Source organism: Henckelia pumila, chromosome 3 (genome assembly GCF_033568475.1).
Source record: "Henckelia pumila isolate YLH828 chromosome 3, ASM3356847v2, whole genome shotgun sequence".
NCBI classification, from domain to species: domain Eukaryota; kingdom Viridiplantae; phylum Streptophyta; class Magnoliopsida; order Lamiales; family Gesneriaceae; genus Henckelia; species Henckelia pumila.
In genome coordinates this window covers 51,570,351-51,592,775 of record NC_133122.1, presented here as the reverse complement: position 1 = coordinate 51,592,775, position 22,425 = coordinate 51,570,351, and the positions used below count along the sequence as shown (strand labels likewise).

At 34.4% G+C, this 22,425-nt stretch overlaps 1 protein-coding gene across 1 annotated transcript; it reads left to right on the top strand.

Moving 5' to 3' along the window:
• The first annotated feature begins 12,262 nt into the window (after positions 1–12,262).
• On the top strand, positions 12,263–14,274 carry LOC140887297 (NAC transcription factor 32-like). Its single transcript, XM_073294461.1, has 3 exons — positions 12,263–12,550; positions 13,092–13,372; positions 13,493–14,274. Exons 1-3 carry the CDS (start codon positions 12,385–12,387, stop codon positions 13,889–13,891), a joined length of 846 nt encoding a protein of 281 aa, XP_073150562.1. The 5' UTR covers positions 12,263–12,384; the 3' UTR covers positions 13,892–14,274.
• The last annotated feature ends 8,151 nt before the right edge of the window (positions 14,275–22,425 follow it).

Sequence of the window (22,425 nt, the reverse complement as noted above, 5' to 3'; positions counted from 1 at the left end):
AAAGTATATGAAGTTTGTGAGATCCAGCACGATATATGAACCAGAGATCCCTATGACATATTCAATACCTCATCAGAGCAAACTCTTACACAGAGGGCTGGGATATGTTGAGCCAGTTAGATCTAAGTCAGGATGGACTAGATCTAGATCAAATTGGTCTAGAAATAGTTCTGAAAGACAGAGAACTTCATCAACTCAACATAAACCACATTCTAACAGCTCGTATAGAAAGTATTGGAATTCAAATGGGAATAATCGATCTGATCACAACACTTGGCACACACAGCACAAAGCACAAAGGTCATCAGATAAATATGTTATTCCCAAAGGACAACATCATGGAAAGCCTGTAAGGATAATCCAAGTATGGATTCCAAAAGGATTAATCCAGCGTGGACCCAAGTAGGAATGGGGACCAAAGTTATTTTACTTTCTTTTTGTAGGAAAACAAGGTCAAATTGATCAAACAAACAGTGTGGTATCTGGATAGTGGATGCTCAAGGCATATGACAGGAGACAGAAGAATGCTATCTGAATATATACCAGGATCAGGACCTAAGATTACTTTCAGAGATAACTCTAAAGGTACAACCATGGGTAAGGGTAAGCTTATCCATGAAAATATTCATATTAAAGATGTATTACTCGTAGAAAATTTGAAATACAATCTGATTAGTATTAGTCAATTGTGTGACTATGGCTACTACGTAGAGTTCCAAAAGCACACTTGCACTGTAAAAGATCAATCTGGACTAATCATTATGACAGGTGAAAGAAATGGAAACACTTATAAAGTCAATTGGTCGGACCAACCATTCACTTCAGTCTGTCTGGTAGCAGCAAAAGTGAACCAAAATTGGTTATAGCACAAGAGACTCAATCACTTGAACTTCAAAGCTTTAGCCAATCTGAGTAAACATGAATTGGTTACAGGACTGCCTAAAATCGAGTTTTCAAAAGATAAAATTTGTTCTGCCTGCCAACTAGGTAAGCAGATCAGATCAACTTTTAAAAACAAAGGATGTAAATCATCCTCCAAAAGCTTAGAACTATTGCACATGGATCTTTTTGGTCCTATACCAGTAACAAGCTTAGGGGGAATGAAGTACACCTTGGTTATTGTTGATGATTTCTCAAGATTCACTTGGGTGATATTTTTAAAATCCAAAGATCAAACTGTCACCCAATTGATTAAACTCCTTTTAAGACTTCAAAATAAGAAATCTCAATCGATTGATAAAATTAGAAGTGACAGAGGAACCGAGTTTACAAATCAAACTCTGTCTACTTATCTTGAAAATCATGGAATCAAGCATGAGTATTCAACAGCTAGAACGCCACAACAAAATGGTGTTGCACAAAGGAGAAATAGAACTCTAAAGGAAGCTGCTAGAACAATGATTGCTGATTCAGGTATTTCACAAAAGTTTTGGGCAGAAGCTGTAAACACAGCTTGTTACACTCAGAACAGATCAATGATTAATAAGAAAGTTGGAAAAACATCTTATGAGATCTGGTATGGTAAAGTTCCAGTGATATCATACTTCAAGGTATTTGGTTGCAAATGTTTCATTCACAACAATGGTAAGACTTATCTGACTGCACTCGATGTCAGATCAGATGCTGGTTTGTTTCTTGGATATTCATCTGTTAGTAAAGCTTATAGAGTATATAATACTAAATCTCTAACAGTTGAAGAATCTATACATGTTGTTTTTGATGAAACATCTGTCACTAATGAATCTTCAAGCCTAAATGATCTCAGTAACAGAATTGAGGATGCAAAGCTTGATTCAGATGATGAAGAAGAAATCCAGATCATACAAAATATTCAATGTGAACCAGATCAAGTTGAAGAACAGAGACCAGAAGAACCACTAGTTGAGAATGAGATTACTAAAAACACATATCATATTGCACATCACGATGATCAAGATCAACAAGGAAACACAGATAAACTTGGTTCAAATTACAGATGGTCCAAAACTCATCCACCAAACTTAGTAATAGGTAATCCATCTGCACCTTTGAGAACCAGAGGTCAGATGATTAATGAATTCATGCATGCTGCTTTTATTTCTCATATAGAACCTAAGAAAGTAGAAGAAGCTCTTCTTGACAGTAATTGGATAGAAGCCATGCAAGATGAATTGAATCAATTCGAAAGAAATTCTGTCTGGCATTTAGTTCCTAGACCTTTAGATAAATCTATAATAGGAACTATATGGGTATTTAAAAATAAACTCAATGAAAGAGGTAATGTAGTAAGAAATAAGGCTCGATTAGTTGCACAAGGTTACAGACAAGAAGAGGGCATTGATTTTGACGAAACCTTTGCTCCTGTAGCTAGACTTGAAGCTATTCGAATTTTCCTTGCTTATGCTGCTTTCAAGAATTTTAAGGTATTTCAGATGAATGTTAAAAGCACATTTCTAAATGGTCTTCTTCAAGAAGAAGTGTTTGTAGAACAACCCCCAGGATTCGAAAGTCAAACTTATCCAGATCATGTATTCAAACTAGATAAAGCTCTTTATGGGTTAAAACAAGCTCCACGAGCTTGGTATGATACTCTTTCACTTTTTCTTAATGATCACGGTTTTACTATTGGCTATGTAGATAAAACTCTTTTTAAGTTTTTCAAATACGATCATACTTTATTAGTACAAATATATGTTGATGATATCATATTTGGATCATCTAACCCCAAATTATGCAAAAAGTTTTCTAAGATGATGCAGGACAAATTCGAGATGAGTATGATGGGAGAACTAACATTCTTTCTGGGATTGCAAGTCAGACAGATGAAAAAGGGAATATTCATTAACCAGGTCAAATACACAAAAGAACTTCTAAAGAAGTTTGGAATGGAGAATTGCTCTGCTGCTAGTACTCCAATGAGTGCTTCAATCAAATTGGATAAAGATGAAGCTGGACCTTCGGTAGATCAAACTCTATTCAGGGAACTTATAGGTTCCTTACTCTATCTGACAGCAAGCAGACCGAATATTATGTTCTCAGTCAGTCTGTGAGCAAGATTTCAATCTGATCCGAAGCAATCTCACTATATTGCCGCAAAAAGAATCCTAAAATATCTCAAGGGAACTCAGAATGTTGGATTATAGTATCCAAAAGATTCTAGTTTTAATCTAATTGGTTACTCAGATGCAGATTATGCAGGTTGCAGAATTGATCGTAAAAGCACAAGTGGGACTTGTCAATTTCTTGGTGACAGACTTATTTCTTGGTTCAGTAAGAAACAAACATCTATTGCTACATCTACAGCAGAATCAGAATACTTAGCCGCTGGAAGTTGTTGTGCACAATTGCTCTGGATACAACAACAACTCAAAGATTATGGTGTTGATTCATCTGAATCACCAATTTTCTGTGATAATACAAGTGCAATTGCTATCACATAAAATCCGGTTCTACATTCCAGAACAAAGCATATTGATATTCGTCACCATTTCATTCGAGATCATGTTCAAAAGAAAGATGTTCGTCTGGAACATGTTTCAACCGATTTGCAAGTTGCCGATATTTTCACCAAACCATTACCCGACGCTAAGTTTTCTTATTTTCGAAATGTTCTTGGTTTAGTTGATATTGATTAAATAAATCACATGTTTAGGGAGAATATCTTCTTAACACTTAATTTTTATATCTGCTCGTTCCAGTACATTTAACAGATAAAACATAATATTTCATTGCATAATTCAAAGATCAGTCTGCTGAGGAATTTCAATACAAGGAACCACTGATTCCTCCGATCTCTGAAGATGTGTCAGCTGATCGATCTGTCAATACAGAACAGCTTGACTCTTCTGTTCCTCCTGACCTTTCAACCACTGAGAAAGAAATAGAAGTACCACTAGCTTCATCTATGGTTCTCAACACTCCACCAGTTGAAACTATTATCTCTGGTGAAGAACAAGTTGCAGATGAATTGCAAGTGGATACCTCTATTCCGAATGATTCCCATATTGAAGATATCATCATGGACTCTCCAGAACGAACAAAGACCTCTGCTATTGATCCGCACACAGCACTGGTACCATTTGTTCCAATGGTAGAACAAAGTTGTCTCTTATCTGACGAGTCTCTGATGATATATCCTTCTGAGCAATTGGTAATGGATTTGCCTCCTATCTTTGAGATAGTTAAAACTGATTTTATTCATAGTATATTCAGGCCTATTACCATTATGCTCAAAGACAAGTTGGATCTTCCATCTACATCTCTCTTAGAGATTTGCATCACAGATCCAGAGAGAACATCCGAGCTTATGAAGGACATTACCCTTACACTGAAAGAGTGGGTGCCCGGTGAGCCAACTTGTGGCTAAGGGCTTTTATGACTCTATGTATAAACAATCTTTTGTTTAATATAATTTACACTTTTATAATGGCGTTTACTTTATCTTTTATCATATTATTATGTTGTGACATACTATAAGATGTTTAGATGAATACCTTGAATATACTATAGTGTATATAAGATGTGGTGGCACATGGGGATGGCTATCATGAAACACATCTTATAGTCACTGTATATTCTAAACAGTTCCTAGTCGATTGAGCCGTCCGTTAATAAGGATAAGGATCGCTCGAGATTGAGACTAGCATTTGCGATGGCGAGTACCACGTTTCATTGGTATGGAACATAGAGATGTTCAAAGCATGCAAATGGATATTCATACGATGAATGATCGAACTACCCTATCCGGACTTTCCAAGTGGTTATCACTTATCGAGTGGATAAAGTCCGCGGTTTTTGTTGTACACCATTAGTCCTTACTACTTGAAACATCATTGAGACTCTATATGTTAGTACTGTACTTTGACTTGTTTACCGACTCTATTGGGGTCATCAGGTGTCGGGATTGGGTACAGTTACGACACATATAGGAGTCGATGCTTTGTTGTCAAGGATTCACCACATACTTGCTAGTGTGGATATCCTATGCAATCTGAGGAGATATTAGTGTGACGAATCTCTGGCCAGAGTACATGATGTGTTTTAAGAAATGGTTTATTAGTAGCACATGCGATGTCACTATTTGATCTTCAAGATGCATTGCATAGTTATCGAATCTCGAACGACTCTCGATTTACCAATAGTTGTTGATTCGATCGGGATATACGGATGAAGGGACCGTACTGTACGCTAACCAAAATCTATTGGTTCTTGCAGGCACTATCAGTGATACCTAGGGAATCATGGGGCGATGTTACTAGGCGCTCTTACCATGATTCGATGGGCAAGTCGGAAATTGTTGTTCCGAGTCACAAGGAGTTGTGAGCCCACGGCTAGCTGTATCCCTGAACCATTGAGGGTCACACAAGTAATGGATTTTTAATCCCCGTTGAGATAATTAAATTTAAAGAGTTAAATTTAGTGAATAAAGAAGTGGGACTTCTTATTTAAGAGTAGAGGGAGTAAGATTTCCTAAAATGACATAGTGATGGACATTTTTGGAAACCACTGAATTCGGATTCAAAAAATTTATCTTGACTTTAAAAGATGCAGAAATGGTTTCTGTGCACATTGGTGAAATTGGTTTATCAATCTGAGTCACGATGAATTTTATATTAATTTCTGAACATGCGGGCTTTGCTTGTCAGGCTTGAACTTATGACTAATGGGCCCTAAGCTGTTAGCAGCCCACATTATAAATAAGTTATTGCAGTACAGAAATTAGATAACAGAGGTCAAATTTTCGAAAACCCTAGCCTCCAGTTTTGAGAATTCGGCCGCCCCCCTCTCTCTGTCTTAGAGAATTTTCAGTCTGTGAATTTCGAATTTGCAGTCTGAATTAGCAGATCATATCTGTTCTATCTCTTCGCAGAAACTTCTGATAGACTTTCTAGTGCAGTCTATCAGAGGGATTAAACTTCTGTTCGTGGACCTGATTGAAGAATTGTTCGTTCATCAGTTCCTGGGATATACAACAAGAGCAGAGTTATCCGGTGATCAGATCAATCAGAATTGATACCCGGTGCAGCGGAAGTTTTAAAATTTTATATGGAACGATTCCATATCATGGGTATCAAAACTTTACGATTAAATTGTGAGTGTAAAAATTAAATAACAATTAAATTTTTACCTTGAAATCTCGGAACGAGATTATGGACACCAACATACACCTCTTGTTGCTTCTGCTTCACTACTTCAAATTAGTGCTTCTACTTCTATTGACGCCACTGAAGCTCATCTCTCTCATCCGGTTGACATCAGACCAGATCAACACTTGGCTAATTTACTCACTCAACTCTCTACTATAGTCGGTGAACTGCAAGCTAATCAGCTGCAAACTTCTACTGAGCTGCGTGATTTCAAATCACATGTGCTGACAATGTTAAAAAACATTAGTAAATCTGTTCTGCATGTCCGAAAGCAACACATTGTAGAATATATAAATATTCTTCGGAAGCTTGAAGGTATCGAAGCCTCCACTGAAGCTCACACCAAACAGATTCATGACACTTTTGGTACTCAGCTTACAGTTATTCTAGATCTTTTATCTGAGAGTGGTGCTGCCAAAAAGGGGGAAAAGGCTAAAGGCAAGGGAAAGAAGTAAAATTTTCAGATCAGAAGAAAAGCAGAGACAAGCAGATCGTAAGAATTAATTTTCGACATTTATTTTGTCTAAAATTATTATTTGATCTATGACAGAAAATTTTTGAAAAGATTTTCGATCTATCGTCTTCATCATATTTTTGATCCGAATATTAACTTGGTTTTGACATCACCAAAAAGGGGGAAATTGTTGGAGATCAAACTCTAGAATTTCGGTGATTACAAAGTCAAAACAAAACCAAGTAAATAAATTAATCGGACTCATCAAATATTAAAGACTAAAGATTTCTACGAAAGTTGCCAGATCAAAGTATCGTGATTAAACCAAGATACAGATTTGGGGATGGCAATGGGGCGGTTCGGGGACGGGGATGCCTTCCCCATCCCCATCCCCATCCCCATCCCCATCCCCGAATTCAAATCCAATCCCCATACCCGCCCCAATCCCCATTAATTTTTATCGGGGATTCCCCATACCCATCCCCGCGGGGATCAAATCCCCATCCCCATACCCATACCCGAAAATATATATATATATATATATATATATATATATATATACAATTTTGTTATCCTGCCCACTCACCGTGCCCACCTAATGTGCCCACCATGAAGTGGCACTCAACTATTGGATGTGATAAATTGTGCGTCCAATAGTTGAGTGCCAACTCATGGTGGGCACATTAGGTGGGCACGGTGGGTGGGCAGGATAGCAAAACTCTATATATATATATATATATATATATATATATATATATATATATATATATATATATATATATATATATATATATATATATATATATAGAGTTTCTTTCAAGTGCCCACCTACCATGCCCACCAATGATATGACACTATTCTATTGGATGTGATAAAGATGTGATAAATTGTAGGTCCAATAGAATAGTGCCACATCATTGGTGGGCATGGTGGTGGGCACTTGAACGAAACTCTATATATATATATATATATATATATATATATATATATATATATATATATATGAAGTAGTAAATATTATTATATAAAAATTATTATTCAATTTTATAATAAAATACCTAAAATATTTTGGGTCAAATTTTTTATTATAAAACTAACTTTTAAAATTAATAAAAATATTTTAAATACAAAATATTTCTTTAAATAAAAATTAATATTTTAAAGAAAAATACTATGTATCAAAAATTTATTAAGATTATATATTGTTTTTAAATTTATCAAAATAAATAATATATATTTAGACTAATATAAATACTTTATATGTGTATGTAACATGAATGAGATTCAAATAATATTTTTATGTTATAAAAAACTAAGCTATCATAAAAGAATGTATTATATATAATGTATAAAAAAATATATTAACGAAATAATAATAATAATTTAATTTTAATTTTTTAATAATATTTTAGATTTAATAAAATTTTATAATTACAATATTTGTATTATTATTATTATTATTATTATTATTATTATTATTATTATTATTATTATTATTATTATTATTATTATTATTATTATCGGGGCGGGTTCGGGGATGGGGATAGCATCCCCATACCCGCCGCAATATATTTCGGGGATTTCGTAAAATCCCTGAACCCGAACCCATACCCGAAAATACTCCCCCAAACCCGCCCCGTTTCGGATTTTTCCCGCGGGTACCCGAACCCGCGGGGAAAATTGCCATCCCTATACAGATCAAGCTCCACAGATCTTATTACACCGGATCGATTGACACAAGATCAAATTGTCAACAACCAAATCGAAGCTTCATCAGGAATCTATCCGTTGCTGTAATTGAAGAAAACGACAAAATCATTTAATGAGAATTTGAACGTTGATCGGCCTTCGCTTTATTTGTGAGCTATTTATGAGATATGCTGGCAGCCCAATATCAAAAATTGTTGGCGGCTCACTGTCTACTTTTGGAAACTATAAATACTCAAGCATTTTGAAGATTCAAGACACGAGACCAAGAGTGAAAATTACAAAGCAATCAAATTCAAAGTCGAAAAAGCCTTCACTCAATATACCAACTCAGATACTTATTTCATCAGATCAAAGTCTCGATATTCTGAGTTAGAACACAACACAGATCGATCAAGCTCAAAGATACACTTCAAATTGATCCAGATCAAAGCTACAGCTTCCCAGTTCAAACCATCGAAGCATACTCTGTTGCTTCATCTTGTAAACTCTAAGTAGAAAATTGTTCTACTTCGAGTTAGAGTATTGCTAGGAGTTCCTATCAAAGGATTGATTGGATTAGATTTGTACAAAGGAATTGTATAAGTCAAATTCTTCTAGTGGAATCCTTCTGGAAACAGAAGAAGGGGTGACGTAGGAGAATTCATCTCCGAACATCCAGAAACAACTCTATCTCTTTACTGCAATTATTTCATTTCATTTGCATTAGTACTATTAGGCATTCAATCTGTGAGGAAGATTATTTCCGCCTGACTTGCTCAGATCTTTCGAACAGATCAAAAGTTTTAAGCAAACGAAACTTCTGTCTGATTCTTACAAATCAGATCGAAGTACTAGCAAAATTTTATATTGTGTATTCACCCCCCCTCTACACATATTTCGATCCGTAACAGATAAATAATTAGGAATTGATTTTTATCTAAAATAAATAAATAGACACAAATTAAATACTCACTGAATAAAGCTACAAAATGACAAAAAATCCTCAAAAAACCTTGAAAATTTCAAAAAAAATAACCATTAAATTAAATAAATTGAGGATATAAATAAAAATTAATTTTAGGACATGAATTAAATATTATAAATTAATTTTACTTAAAATATATAAATAGTCATAAATTAAATACTCATCGAATAAAACTACAAAATGACATAGAAAAACCTCAAAAAATGTTGGAAATGACACAAAATTAACCATTAAATGAAATAAATTGTGGATAAAAATAAAAATTTAATTTTAGGACATTAATTAAATATTAACAATTAATTTTACCTAAAATAAGTAAATAGTCACAAATTAAATGCCCTTGAATAAAACTCTAAAATGACATAAAAAAATTCAAAAAAAATCTTGGAAATGAATTGACCGAAGCTTTCTTAAGGCATTAGAGTTATTGGAATTCCAACAATGCAGACATAGGAAATAGGCGGCCGATAGTAAGGCAGATAAGGGCCATAATTACATATATAATCTCGAAAAGTAAGAAAGAATGTGTGCAAATTATTAATATAAATTGGTGAATATGTAAATTCACAATGATATGTGAGACTTTTATATAAATATAAATAATATAATATATATATATATATATATATATATATATATATATAGAAAATGAGTGATACATAGACTTTTTTTATTTTTATTTGAATGACAGTGAAAATCTCATTTGGGATGCTTAATTTTGTAGCTTAAATCCGTTACTTAAAAATTTCATATATATATATATATATATTTATTGAACTCATAGGATCTATAATCAAATCTTGATTAATTGTTTTTTGGGGAAATGTATCCCAAATGAGATTTTCACTGTCATTCAAATAAAAATAAAAAAAGTCTATGTATCACTCATTTTCTATAAAAATAACAGTGACTTGTGTACTCAAAAAATATAAATAAATAAACTGTTAAAAACAATGAATAAACTACAGCTGTTACCATAACTTTAAATCAAAAGGAAAGGAAAAAAAATAAAGGTGGCTTTTGGAGGAAGCAGCGCAGCATTTTCTCTAGCTAGGTTTGAATGGACATATTGTTGAACATTCAACAGTCAAATGTTGTTTTTCTTGTCCGGAGAAGATGAATTTCCTACTTTCAGTCTTGGTTAACTGAATCTACTAGTCATATTTATCAACCTATATCTCTTTATCCACGTTGTCTCCATAACATCATTAATTAATAATATTATATTTTGGTTTAAAATCAACATTCTTTAAAACAACGATTAAATATCGTTATAAAAAAATTAAAACCATAATTAAATCATTTTACTACGTGGTATTTGCGATTCCCATAAAATAAAACATTTTTTTTATTTTTTAAAAAAATTGAGTTATAGATAGATAACCTAATATAATGAATCATATTTAGAGAAAATTGTGAAAAATAATATTGGTCAAATTAAATTTTTGAAAAATAATTTTCGTATATTTGACATTTGAGTGTATCTAAATATACTTGAAAAAAAAATTAGTTTTCTTAAATACATACATATATATATATTGATCCATTTAAAACGGGCAATTTGCATTCAGTTCTTTTTGCATTTTATAATTTTTAACTCTTGACAAAGAAGGTGGGTGTTAAATAAATAAAGTGCAGAGAAAATAAATGCAAATAAACTATTTAAAACCGATCGATATTGGGACATTTTTTATTTCAATGGGGTCAAAATCTTTGTTAAAAAAAAATACTCTTCTCAACTTATTGAAATATACTACAGAAGTTGATTCCAAGAAAAAAAAAAAAAACTACAAAAGCTCTTATATTTTTTTTTTCCTTAAAAAAAAAAATGAAATTACGGTTCATTAAATTAATTTGCTTTTTTTTTCACAGGAGTTTTGGGGAGGGTGATGAAAGCAGTGACCACACGTGACACTTCCCATCCACGTGGAATCCTAAGATTAGAGAGTCAACTTCTATTTCATGTCTGCGGTCAACCGCATTAAATGATAACAGTAATTCGGCTAATTTTTTTTTTCATCAAAACAAAATAATTAAATTTATTTATTTTTAATAATATCATAAAATAGGATTAAAAAAACTTTAATTCTAAAGAAAATTTTCAACTAAAAAGTAAAATCAGTCCCATTTAATAAAAAATAACATAAATAAATCAAAATATAAAATTATGAAGGGTAAATTCGCATTCAGTACCTAAACCCAAACACATATGCATGTTCAGTACCCTGTCAGAAAAATATTTGTTTGAACTCCCTGGCCCCACATTTTTTTCTCGGATGAAAATGAGTACAAAACATTGAAAATAAGGTACGAATATATGATATTCCAGTACAAAACATTGAAAATCTGATACAAAAACTTAGATTTTGAGTATAAAATTAACATGAACATTTTTATTAATAAGAAAAATATGTCATTAATATTAATATTTTTAGTATTCAAAAATCATATATTTGTACCAGATCTAACACATTTCGTACTCAAAAAAACATATATTAGTGCTCTATTTCTGATATTTTGTACTCATTTTCATCAAAACATACAATTTGTTATTAATGTCAATATTTATCTATATATTTAAGTACTCAAAAATCATATATTTATACCAGATTTTCAATGTTTTGTACTGGGATATCATGTATTCGTACCTTATTTTTAATGTTTTGTACTGATTTTCATCCGAGAAAAAAATGTGGGCATAAGGAGTTTAAACAAACATTTTTCTGACGGGGGACTGAACATGTATATTTGTTTGGGTTTAGGTACTGAATGATACTTTACCGAATTATGAATGATAAATACGAGATTAAATTGGAAAAAATTGATATCGATATATAATAATTTCTACTTTTAACTAGTAAATATTATTATATTGTATTATAGTATCTAGTAATAATAATAAATAATAAATAAATAAATAACTAAGAGCGCCGCCCACCCACATCAAAAGCCAGCTGTTGTGTTGTGTTGTGTTGTGTTGTGTTGAGTGATATTTCATATTGGCGTATACATATATATACCTTAACCCAACAATGATGGTTCCACTTTCTTTCCTTCAAAATTAACTTTGAAAGAATATTTATTATTCCTCAAGCAAGCTGCTAGCTAATTAATATTTAGTTGTCCTGTGAATGAAGGGTACTGAGAAGTTGAATCTGCCGGCGGGATTCAGGTTCCATCCGACGGACGAGGAGCTGGTGGTGCATTACCTCTGCCGCAAGTGCTCTGGCCACCAAATTGCTGTTCCCATCATTGCTGAGATTGATCTCTATAAGTTCCATCCATGGGACCTTCCTGGTACGTACCTTAGAAATATCTGGACCAGAAATGAAGTTTGGTTTTTAATTTATTGTTATGATGGAACTTTTGGAACAGAGTGCGTATATATACAACTCCGATCCCCGTAGGATGCAGGAAAACTGTGTGCGACCACTAAAACCCGGTAGTATGGGTTTTAGTGGTTTTTTTTTTTTTTTGCACCGCACACAGTTTTCCTGCAACCTAGGGTGCAGTGGATCAAAATTACTTTTATATATATATATATATATATATATATAGAGTAATGCTAGATGTACACTTCGGTGTACACCTTGGTTTACACCTTTCCTTATTAATTATAAAACTTTGTTTGATCAACTAGATATTTATTTCTTATTATGGGTATTTTGCAATTAATGAGAAAAATTAGAAAAATTTTAAGTAAGGGTGTAAACCAAGATGTACACTACAAAGTGTACATCTAGCATTTTTCATATATATATATATATATATATATATATATATATATATATATTATCTAAGGAAAAGATAAATGCTTACGTTAAATGTTTTGTTTCAGGTATGGCACTGTATGGTGAAAAAGAATGGTACTTCTTTTCCCCGAGGGATCGAAAGTACCCGAACGGTTCGCGGCCCAACCGGACGGCTGGATCCGGTTATTGGAAGGCAACTGGAGCTGATAAGGCGATTGGGAAGCCTACGACTCTCGGGATAAAGAAGGCTTTGGTGTTTTATGACGGGAAAGCTCCAAAGGGTACCAAGACTAATTGGATTATGCATGAATATCGTCTAGCTAACGTGGACAGATCTGCTGCAGCTGGCAAGAGAAACAACTTGAGGGTACGTAATATAATTACTAACTCGTACGTGCACCATTAATCTTGATTTCTTTCCCTTTTTCTGGTTTGGGTATCATATATATATATATATATATATGTCGAATATTTTCATGTGATGCAGCTTGATGATTGGGTATTATGTCGAATATACAACAAAAGAGGAATTATTGAAAATCATCATTACAAAATGGAACACATGGCAATGGATTTAGCGGCCGAAACGGATGAAGATCGAAAGCCAAAGATTGATGCGGCAATATATAACCGAATGCAAAAGATGATGAATGAGTATTCGAGCAGCTCAGATCACATGTCGTCACTCGAGTTTATAACGTGCGACAAAGAGGTTCAAAGTACTGTGCCCGATCACTATCACTGGAGTACTGCGTCTGAAAAATCTGTTGATTTACAACACACTAATTACTTGAATGGTTTTCAAGACGATGATCCTTTTGGCTCACAGATCCATTATAATAATAATAATCATTTCTGTATGTTTCAAGACATTTATCATCCTTAGTTACAAAAAGGCCCTCTCTTAGTCATATATATAGATCAAATAGGTTCATCCTAGAAATTAAATATTATGGTACAGGTCAAGTTAATTACTTTCAGTGTTCTAAAAGATCCCGCCTAAGCATTAAGCAGTTGTTCATCGTTGCGATTTTTAGATCGTTGGTGTTTTTGGGTATATTAATTTGTGTTTGCAATCTCCAAAAATAAACGATTATGAAATTTTTTCTTAAAAATTTTTTTTAAAAAAAACTCCATAATCATTTATTTTTAAAGGTTGCAAACACTACCTTAATCGACTTCTGATGCCATTTAGATCAATATATAATGGTTTTTTTTATTTATGTTTGTTTAAAAAAAAAAATTTATTTGACATATTTACCCTTCAAACTCTATATAAATCCTATGGGATGATAGGAGATTGACTAGGTTTCCCAAGATGTTATGAAGGGATACCAAGTTAGTTAAAACTTCCTTAAACAAGTAGGAGATCATATTGTTTGTTTGTTTTTTTAGCAAGTATTTACAAAGTTTGTTAGTTATACATGTTTGTTTGTTTTTTCATATAGAACAATGTAATACTATCAGGTTTAACAATAAATTTCAATTTCCGTACGTATGTTTCGTGTAGCTTCTTCTCTTCTAAGATTGTCCTGATTCTTAAGAAGTTATTCAATGTCGTTCATCATCATCATTATTATCTTCATCAAATATATATATATATATATACTAGAAAACGTCTACGTGCATTGCACGTGGAGAACATACGATGGTAATTAAAATTCAAAACAAAACAAAAACAAAAACTCCAATAAGACAAATCTCACGAGTCAACTTTGTGAGATTGATTTTTAATTTAGGTCATCCATAAAAAAATATTAAGTTTTATGTCAAAATCATTATTGTTATTTGTAAATATGAGCAATATTGACTGGTCTCAAGAATTCGTGAGACCGTTTCACAAGAGATCTACACTAAAATTAAGTAGATAACAACAATAGTATTAAACTTCAACTCATGTTAATTACCCATTTTAACAAAAAAAAATGTCTTTTTTATAATTTTTAATGATTTGAACTACTAAATTCTTTCAAATATATGTTTTTATCGTATCATTTTCTTTTGTCATATTCTTATTATAATGATCTTTTATCATGTTTTATTAAAATAATTTATAAATACAAATCACAAGAAAACATTTGTTGGAAAAAATGATTACAAATTAGACAATTAGAAACTCAAAAAAATCATATTAAATCGATATTTTATTGTGTTTTATTTACGTAATTTATAAAAGAAAATCACAACAAAATGTTTGTTGCAAAAAATTTTAATTTAAACACATAAGTTAAAATAGACGTGAGATTCTCATGGCTAAGTATATCTGTATATGTAACACAGTTTCCTAAGTTATCCAGTCTATATTTGAGTGCCTCTAGCCATAGTTTCGAGGGTAGCAAGGAGCAGTGTGCTACTGAGGTCGTATTAAAACTGTGTTCAATTGCAGGGCTCTCGACTTTTATGGACTAACAACAGATGAAAGATAGTCCCGAATACTTAATAGTTATTGGTAGTATCTATTGGATTAATATAAACTTTTAGATTTAAAAAATAGTGATATGATTTTCACTTATTTTTAGGCTGAGACTTCATAGACTATGAGCTACTAAACCAATCTTTTAGAGATACTAAAGTATTAAATGAGATATCCAGCTGAGTACGTATTTTTATATGCTGTAGTATTATATGTCATATGATGCATGATTATCATGTAATGTATGTATGAACATGTGCTAATTACGTTTTTCCTGATATCCGTTTAGATAGTCAGTTGAGTAGAGTCGCTCAACTATTGTTTTTTTGTAACCATGTGACACCCACTGGATCCATAGAACAGTGTGTGCGGTTATCCAGGACAGTGTATGTCCAAAATAACGGTTAGTATTTTTAACATCCAATGGATTTTAGGAACAACGAGCTCATACTGGGGTTCCTGTACTCTAAGCATGAGTTCTAATTTTTTTAATATCGGTTTACCAAGTAGTCAAGCTTTATGCATTGCTCCACTCACGTTCTTGCTTATATCATGGACACCACATTCGGTGGTTAAACTTACAAGTTTACGAGATGTTAGAACCTAATAGGGGGGGATTTAGGTTCTATTGGCAACTTTAGCAATTTAAAGTGATTATGCAAGTACGCAAGCGGAAGACTTAAGCAATCAAATAAATAAGTGCGGTAAATAAATACGTAATGTAAATAAAGCAGTAAAAGGGATAAGAGATGTTTATGGAAGTTCGACGATAAATCGTCTACGTCTCCCCTTCTTGGTTAAGTCGATTAACCAAGGATCCACTAGCACTTCGAACGTCTTGGCCTTGATGGCTCCAAGGATAGCCTTACAACTTGACACGATCACCGCGCCGATACAACTTAACACTCTTGGCCTTAAGGGCTCCAAGGATAGCCTCAACACAACACTTGGCTTCACACTCAAGTGCTTACAACGATAGCACAACACACTTGGCTTCACACTCAAGTGTTTACAACAATAGCACAACCAACTCACAAACTATTTTTACAAACACTCTCAAATATATCACACAAACACTTTGATAGTGAGAAATTGCTTGCAAAGGAGAGAAGAGATGAGTTGGGATGATTCTAAATGGTCTTGGCAAGCCTCTATTTATAGTTGGCAAAGATTTGAATTTGAATTTGTGTGCTTGGAGCGTTTATTGGGAAGCCAAGGAGTAGAGACAAAGTGTAGGCGCCGCTGCCTTCTTTTTCCAGCACTGAGCAGCTTTTGTGGAAAAATCATATCTTCCAATCTAACCGTTGGATTGATCTGAAATTTAAACTGAAGCTTTAAAACATCTGTATATTCAATCTGAACGGTGAAGATTTGATTCTAACGAGTCAAACATTTCCAGTAAATCTCGGAAGTCGCAAAATCACGTTCTCGCTTTTGTTCTGAGCATTACTTTTCAAAAATTCAAATCTCACAATCCATCCGTTGGATTGGCCTGAAATTAACACACAATCTTTGTAACATCCTGATATTGATCTTGATTGGTGGAGATTGGATTTGGATGCCTCCATCGATTCCAGTAGTCTTCTGAATCCGATACTTCAGCAGTTAGCTCCTTGCAGAAATAGCTACTGTTCAACATATTTGAAAAAATCATAACTCCATATCCAGCCGTTGGATTGATTTGAAATTTGGTTACAAACTTTAAAACATCATAGAAATCCATGTGATCGGTGGAGATTGGATTTTAATAACCGAAGCATTCCCAGTTAGTTTCTGAAGTTGAGTCTTCATAGTTCATTCCTTGCAGAAGTAAGTACTGTGCAGCTTTGTTAAAAAAACTCATATCTTCATATCCAGCCGTTGGATTGCTATGAAATTTGGAGAGAAGCTTGAGAACATCCTGATCTTGATTTTCATTGTTGGAGATCTGATTTGGATGACCGGAAAGTGCCCGGTGAATTTTGCAAGTTTCTGCTTTATAATATTGGCTTGTCCTTGTCCATTTCTTTTACAACTTCAAAGTAACTTCCAAGAATTTGATTGTTAATATGATCTAATCTGCAAAGTCTCACTTTAAATGGTTAGTAACAACTAACCGAGTTTTGTAATCATCAAAACATAATAATATGAGATTTGTTAATGCATTAAAAACATTAATCTCATAACACGAGATTTGTATGCGTTTAAGGCGTAACAATCTCCCCCTTTTTGATGATCACAAAACTTGGTTAAATAGGAGAAATAAATGTACAATATTAAATAAATAATTTAAATTTGCACAATATAATTGCATGAATAAAACTCCTCCTAAATTAAACAATTAGTTAAGAAGAGTTTGTTTATCAAATAACCAATTTTTTTATTCTCTATGCATTTAAGCAAACTAACTCTCCCCCTTAGTTAAAGTATTTAACCAAACTAATTCTCCCCCTTTTTGTGATAATCAAAAAGACTGGAAAAATAAATACAAAACAAGATAATTAAATATGATTTCTAAAAAGCAACACATAAATTTCACATAAAATGTGAGCTTTATAACTTTGAATAAATACAATTAATTTGTATTATCCAAAATTAAGTTGCTCAAATTTTATATTAAGCTCCCCCTTAATATGACATTAAATTTATTTATGTCCACAAGTGATTACAACTCAATCATGCCAAGTTCACCACGCAAACGAATAAAAGTATTTTCATCTAGTGGTTTTGTAAAAATATCGGCAATTTGATTTTTAGTGTCAACATATTGAAGTTCAACTTCATTTCGTTCGATGTGGTCACGAATAAAATGATGACGAATGTCAATATGTTTGGTGCGCGAATGTTGAATCAGATTCTTTGTAAGACATATGGCGCTAGTGTTGTCACAGAAAATAGGGATTTTTGAAAAGGAGACGCCATAGTCGAGCAATTGATGCTTCATCCAAAGAATTTGCGCACAACAACTACCGGCAGCCATATATTCGGCTTCGGTCGTTGATAACGCAACACAGTTTTGCTTTTTGGAAAACCAAGAAACCAAACAGTTTCCTAAAAAGAAACAGGTTCCACTAGTGCTTTTCCGGTCCACCTTATATCCACCAAAGTCGGCATCGCAATAAGATTTTAAATCAAAGAAAGAATTTTTCGAATACCACAAGCCGAGATTTGGAGTATTTGAAAGATATTTGAAAATGCGTTTTAAGGCGAACAAATGTGATTCCTTTGGACATGATTGAAATCGTGCACACAAGCAAACACTAAACATAATGTCCGGTCTGCTAGCAGTAGCATATAATAAGGAGCCAATCATACTACGAAAGGAAGATTGATCTACAGTTTTACCATTTTCATCCTTGTCGAGTCTGATTGCTGTGCTCATCGGTGTGGATGATTATTTTGTGTTCTCCATTCCAAACTTCTTTAGAATCTCCTTGATGTATTTGCTTTGGTTCACAAAGAACCCATCCTTGCACTGTTTGATTTGTAATCCGAGGAAATAGTTAAGTTCCCCCATCATACTCATCTCGAAGTGTTCCTGCATCAACTTAGAGAATTCTTGACAAAGAGTTTCATTAGTAGAACCAAAAATTATGTCATCAACATAAATTTGCACAATTAATAAATCATCTTTGTCATGTTTGGTAAACAAAGTAATATCAACAATTCCTCTAGTAAAGCCATTGGTAATAAGGAAAGAAGAGAGTTTTTCATACCAAGCTCGAGGAGCTTGTTTCAATCCATACAAAGCTTTGTTGAGTCTATATACGTGATCAGATAACAAATTATCAACAAAGCCATCAGGTTGTTCAATATAGACCTCTTCTTTCAAATCACCATTCAAGAAAGCACTTTTAACATCCATCTGAAATAATTTAAAATTTCTAGAGCATGCAAAAGCAAGTAACATACGAATGGATTCAAGACGGGCAACAGGAGCATAAGTCTCATCATAATCAATGTCTTCTTCTTGACTATATCCTTTAGCTACGAGCCTAGCCTTGTTTCTAGTGATGGTGCCATGCTCATCAAGTTTATTTCTAAACACCCATTTAGTACTGTTGGGATCGGTTCAGAGGGTAGAGGGGGGGTGAATACACTCTGAAACTTTTCTTCTTCTTCTTTAAAATGATCAAGTGAGGTTTAGTTCACTTAATCAGTTTTCTCAACTTCTAAAACGTTTTGAACAACTTAAATAGTGCGGAAATAGTTCAGAGGTTTTAGTGATGCAAAGTTTATAATGCAATGTATGAGCAGGATGTAAGATAAATGGCGGTAAATGCTAAAGCACGATTTTATGGAAGTTCGAAGGCTTAATCCTTCTACGTCTCCCCTTCTTCCACTTAGGAAGGAATTCACTAGAAGACTTTGGTTATTACAACGTCTTGTAATACACCCACTTCAGACTTAGGACTTATCCAATGCCTAATCCGAAACTCCTAGATTTACACAGATAAGATTCTCAGTTCTTATCAGACTGGTGGAAGCTTTCAGAGCAGCTTCAAGTCTCTTCAACACTGAGTATAGTTGAGTTGAGCTTCTCAGACTGCAGAGCGGTCGAGAGGCTTGAAAACCCTAGGATGATCCTTGACGATCAGATATGTGAACTGTAGGCGAGGGTTTATTTGAGCAGCAGATGAATGATCTTGTAAGTGTGCTCAAGTATATCAGATGAGGACTTCTGATATTAGTCAAGTGATTGAAATTTTTCTGAGTTGCTTGTCTCTCTTCGTTGTCTCGTATCACTTGTTGTTGTTCTTGTTGTTGTTCTCTTTTTGAGCACTCTTCCCTTTATATAGGTCAATCATCAACGTCTTTATTTTGAACGTTCTGATGCTGCATTGAATGCACATTTAATGCTCATAAATGCATTGATGATTCTGCATGAGGATCGTACACTGCAGACAACTTCCAGGGTCCAAAACTGGAATAAACGGTCGAATGCTTTATCTGCAGTCATTCTGTGTTTTTACCATTTTGGTACAACCTGTTGTCTTGATTTGCAGGAGTCAACAAATCTTCTGAAACGCCGGTTCTGCTTTTAATAAAGGATCCTGCAAAGAACATCTTGTCACAGGTACTTGTCTCGAGATATCTAGATAGGCAGTTGGCATTCTACCGGTAGAGATATTTGTCCTCTGCTGGTTTGAATAACCAGTCGATAAGCTTGTGACTTCAACCGGTCGAGAGATAAAGGCGGTTGACAAGCTTCCGGTAGATAGATTTATCCTCTTCTGGTTTTGATAGCCAGTCGATAGGCTTGTGATAGGCTTGTGACTTCAGCCGGTCGAGAGCAAAGGCGGTTGACAAGCTTCCGGTAGAAGTTGTAGTAGATTCCTGAAATACAATGGTTGGCAGCACATTCCTATACAATGAGTTGTTGTTTGTTATCACCAAAATATCGGATTCAACAATTTCCCCCTTTTTGGTGATGACAAAACTTAAGTGCTCCAAGAACAATATGAAAGCATTAAAATGAACTTCATTGAGAGAATGAATTTCATTAAGTACAATAAACATTTTTATTACACCTACAGAAAAAAAATAAGATGCGGCTGCGATAAGTAAAGAAGAGATAAGTTGTTCATCTTTTGAACCAACTGGCTCCTCCTGACCTATCGCCTTCACTTCTTCTTCTGTCGGCTTCTTCTTTTCTTCTGGACTCTTCTTCACGTCTTCTTGCCTCTGCTGCTCTACGTTGCTCTTCTTCCCCCTTTTTGGCATCACCTTGGTTGAGCCGAAGGATGACCTCAGTGAGTTGAGTGCCAAGGCAGGCTTGCATAGTGTCTATTTTTGCATCGATTTGAGCAAGTAGAGTGGCTTGCATAGTGTCCATCCGATCATTCAACTGCTTATGAAGGCGATTTTCGGATCGGATAACTTGTTCGGAGACGGTAGAGAGCGTGTTGATTTGAGTGCGATGATGATTAGTGATCTCTGTGGACAGACGAGCAAGGTCTCGAGACACGGTCTCGAAATGCCGAATCATCGTCTGGCGTGAATTATCGACCGATAAGGATGAGTTTGTTATGTCTTGAGAGAAGGACCTAACCGTTTGCATGAGCTCATGAAGCCGATTTATCAAGGTATGATCTAGAGCTGCGGCCATGGCTTCAATTAAAGAATCATCAGTCTGAATCATTTGCCCTTTTGAGTCATTTCTTGGTGAAACCGGGCTAGACTCACGATGATGTGGTGCGGGTGAACTTGCTGGAGAGCTACCCGATGGACCTTCCAATAATGGTACAGTTGGAGATGTAATAGTTTCGACTGCAGCCAATATGGTTGGTGGAGTACCAGGATCAGCACTTGGTTCATCCATAATGAGATCTTCCATAAACTTTTCAGTAGATGGAGACGGTTGAAGTGCTGGATCAGCATCAGTCACTTGCTGTTCTGGAGATGCAGGTGATACAATATTGCTTGATATCTCCGTTGGGGGCACTGTTGCTTCACTACTGCAAGGAGCCTCTGTCACAGAGGTGACAGGTATCTCTTGTGCAACCACTTCTAAAACATCTTGTGAATGACCGGGAGAAGTGTGAGCGGTCGTCACGGGAGAGGAGTGAGCAATCACAACTGCTTCCGGTTGAGTAACTGCTTGGACTGCGGTTGAGGAGGGGTCGACCGATGAAGATGCTGCTACATTCGATCTTAGAGCATATGATTGAAAGAGGTCAGCAGTGATGAGATCGGTCAGAATCCCATCTGAAGAAGGGAGAGCATAGACGTCTTCTTCACCCTGATCTTGGGTGAGAAAGGTTTTCATCATCACTTGTGCTTCCAGCACATAAGCTTGCAAACAGGCTGCTGAAGCTGGTGTTTTGACATTGTTGAGAGCTTGGAAGTGCTGAAGTAGTTGAGTGATTTGACGTAGACTATCCTGTAGTCCAGTCAAAATCACAAAGTCATCGGCAGCGGTAGGACTCTTGGATTTGAAATTCTTGACACGCTCATTAATTAGCAGTGATAGCAGGCTTCCTCGAAGCTTCAAGTCTATGAGATGTCTTCTTCCCAGAGCCTCCACG

What these genes read in the sequence shown, in the direction of transcription:
- LOC140887297 (XM_073294461.1), top strand. Translation starts at nt 12,385, where the DNA reads ATGAAGGGTACTGAGAAGTTGAATCTGCCGGCGGGATTCAGGTTCCAT. An exon ending in CCATCCATGGGACCTTCCTG is followed by an intron (nt 12,551 to 13,091) that starts GTACGTACCTTA and finishes GTTTTGTTTCAG; the next exon opens with GTATGGCACTGTATGGTGAA. An exon ending in GCAAGAGAAACAACTTGAGG is followed by an intron (nt 13,373 to 13,492) that starts GTACGTAATATA and finishes CATGTGATGCAG; the next exon opens with CTTGATGATTGGGTATTATG.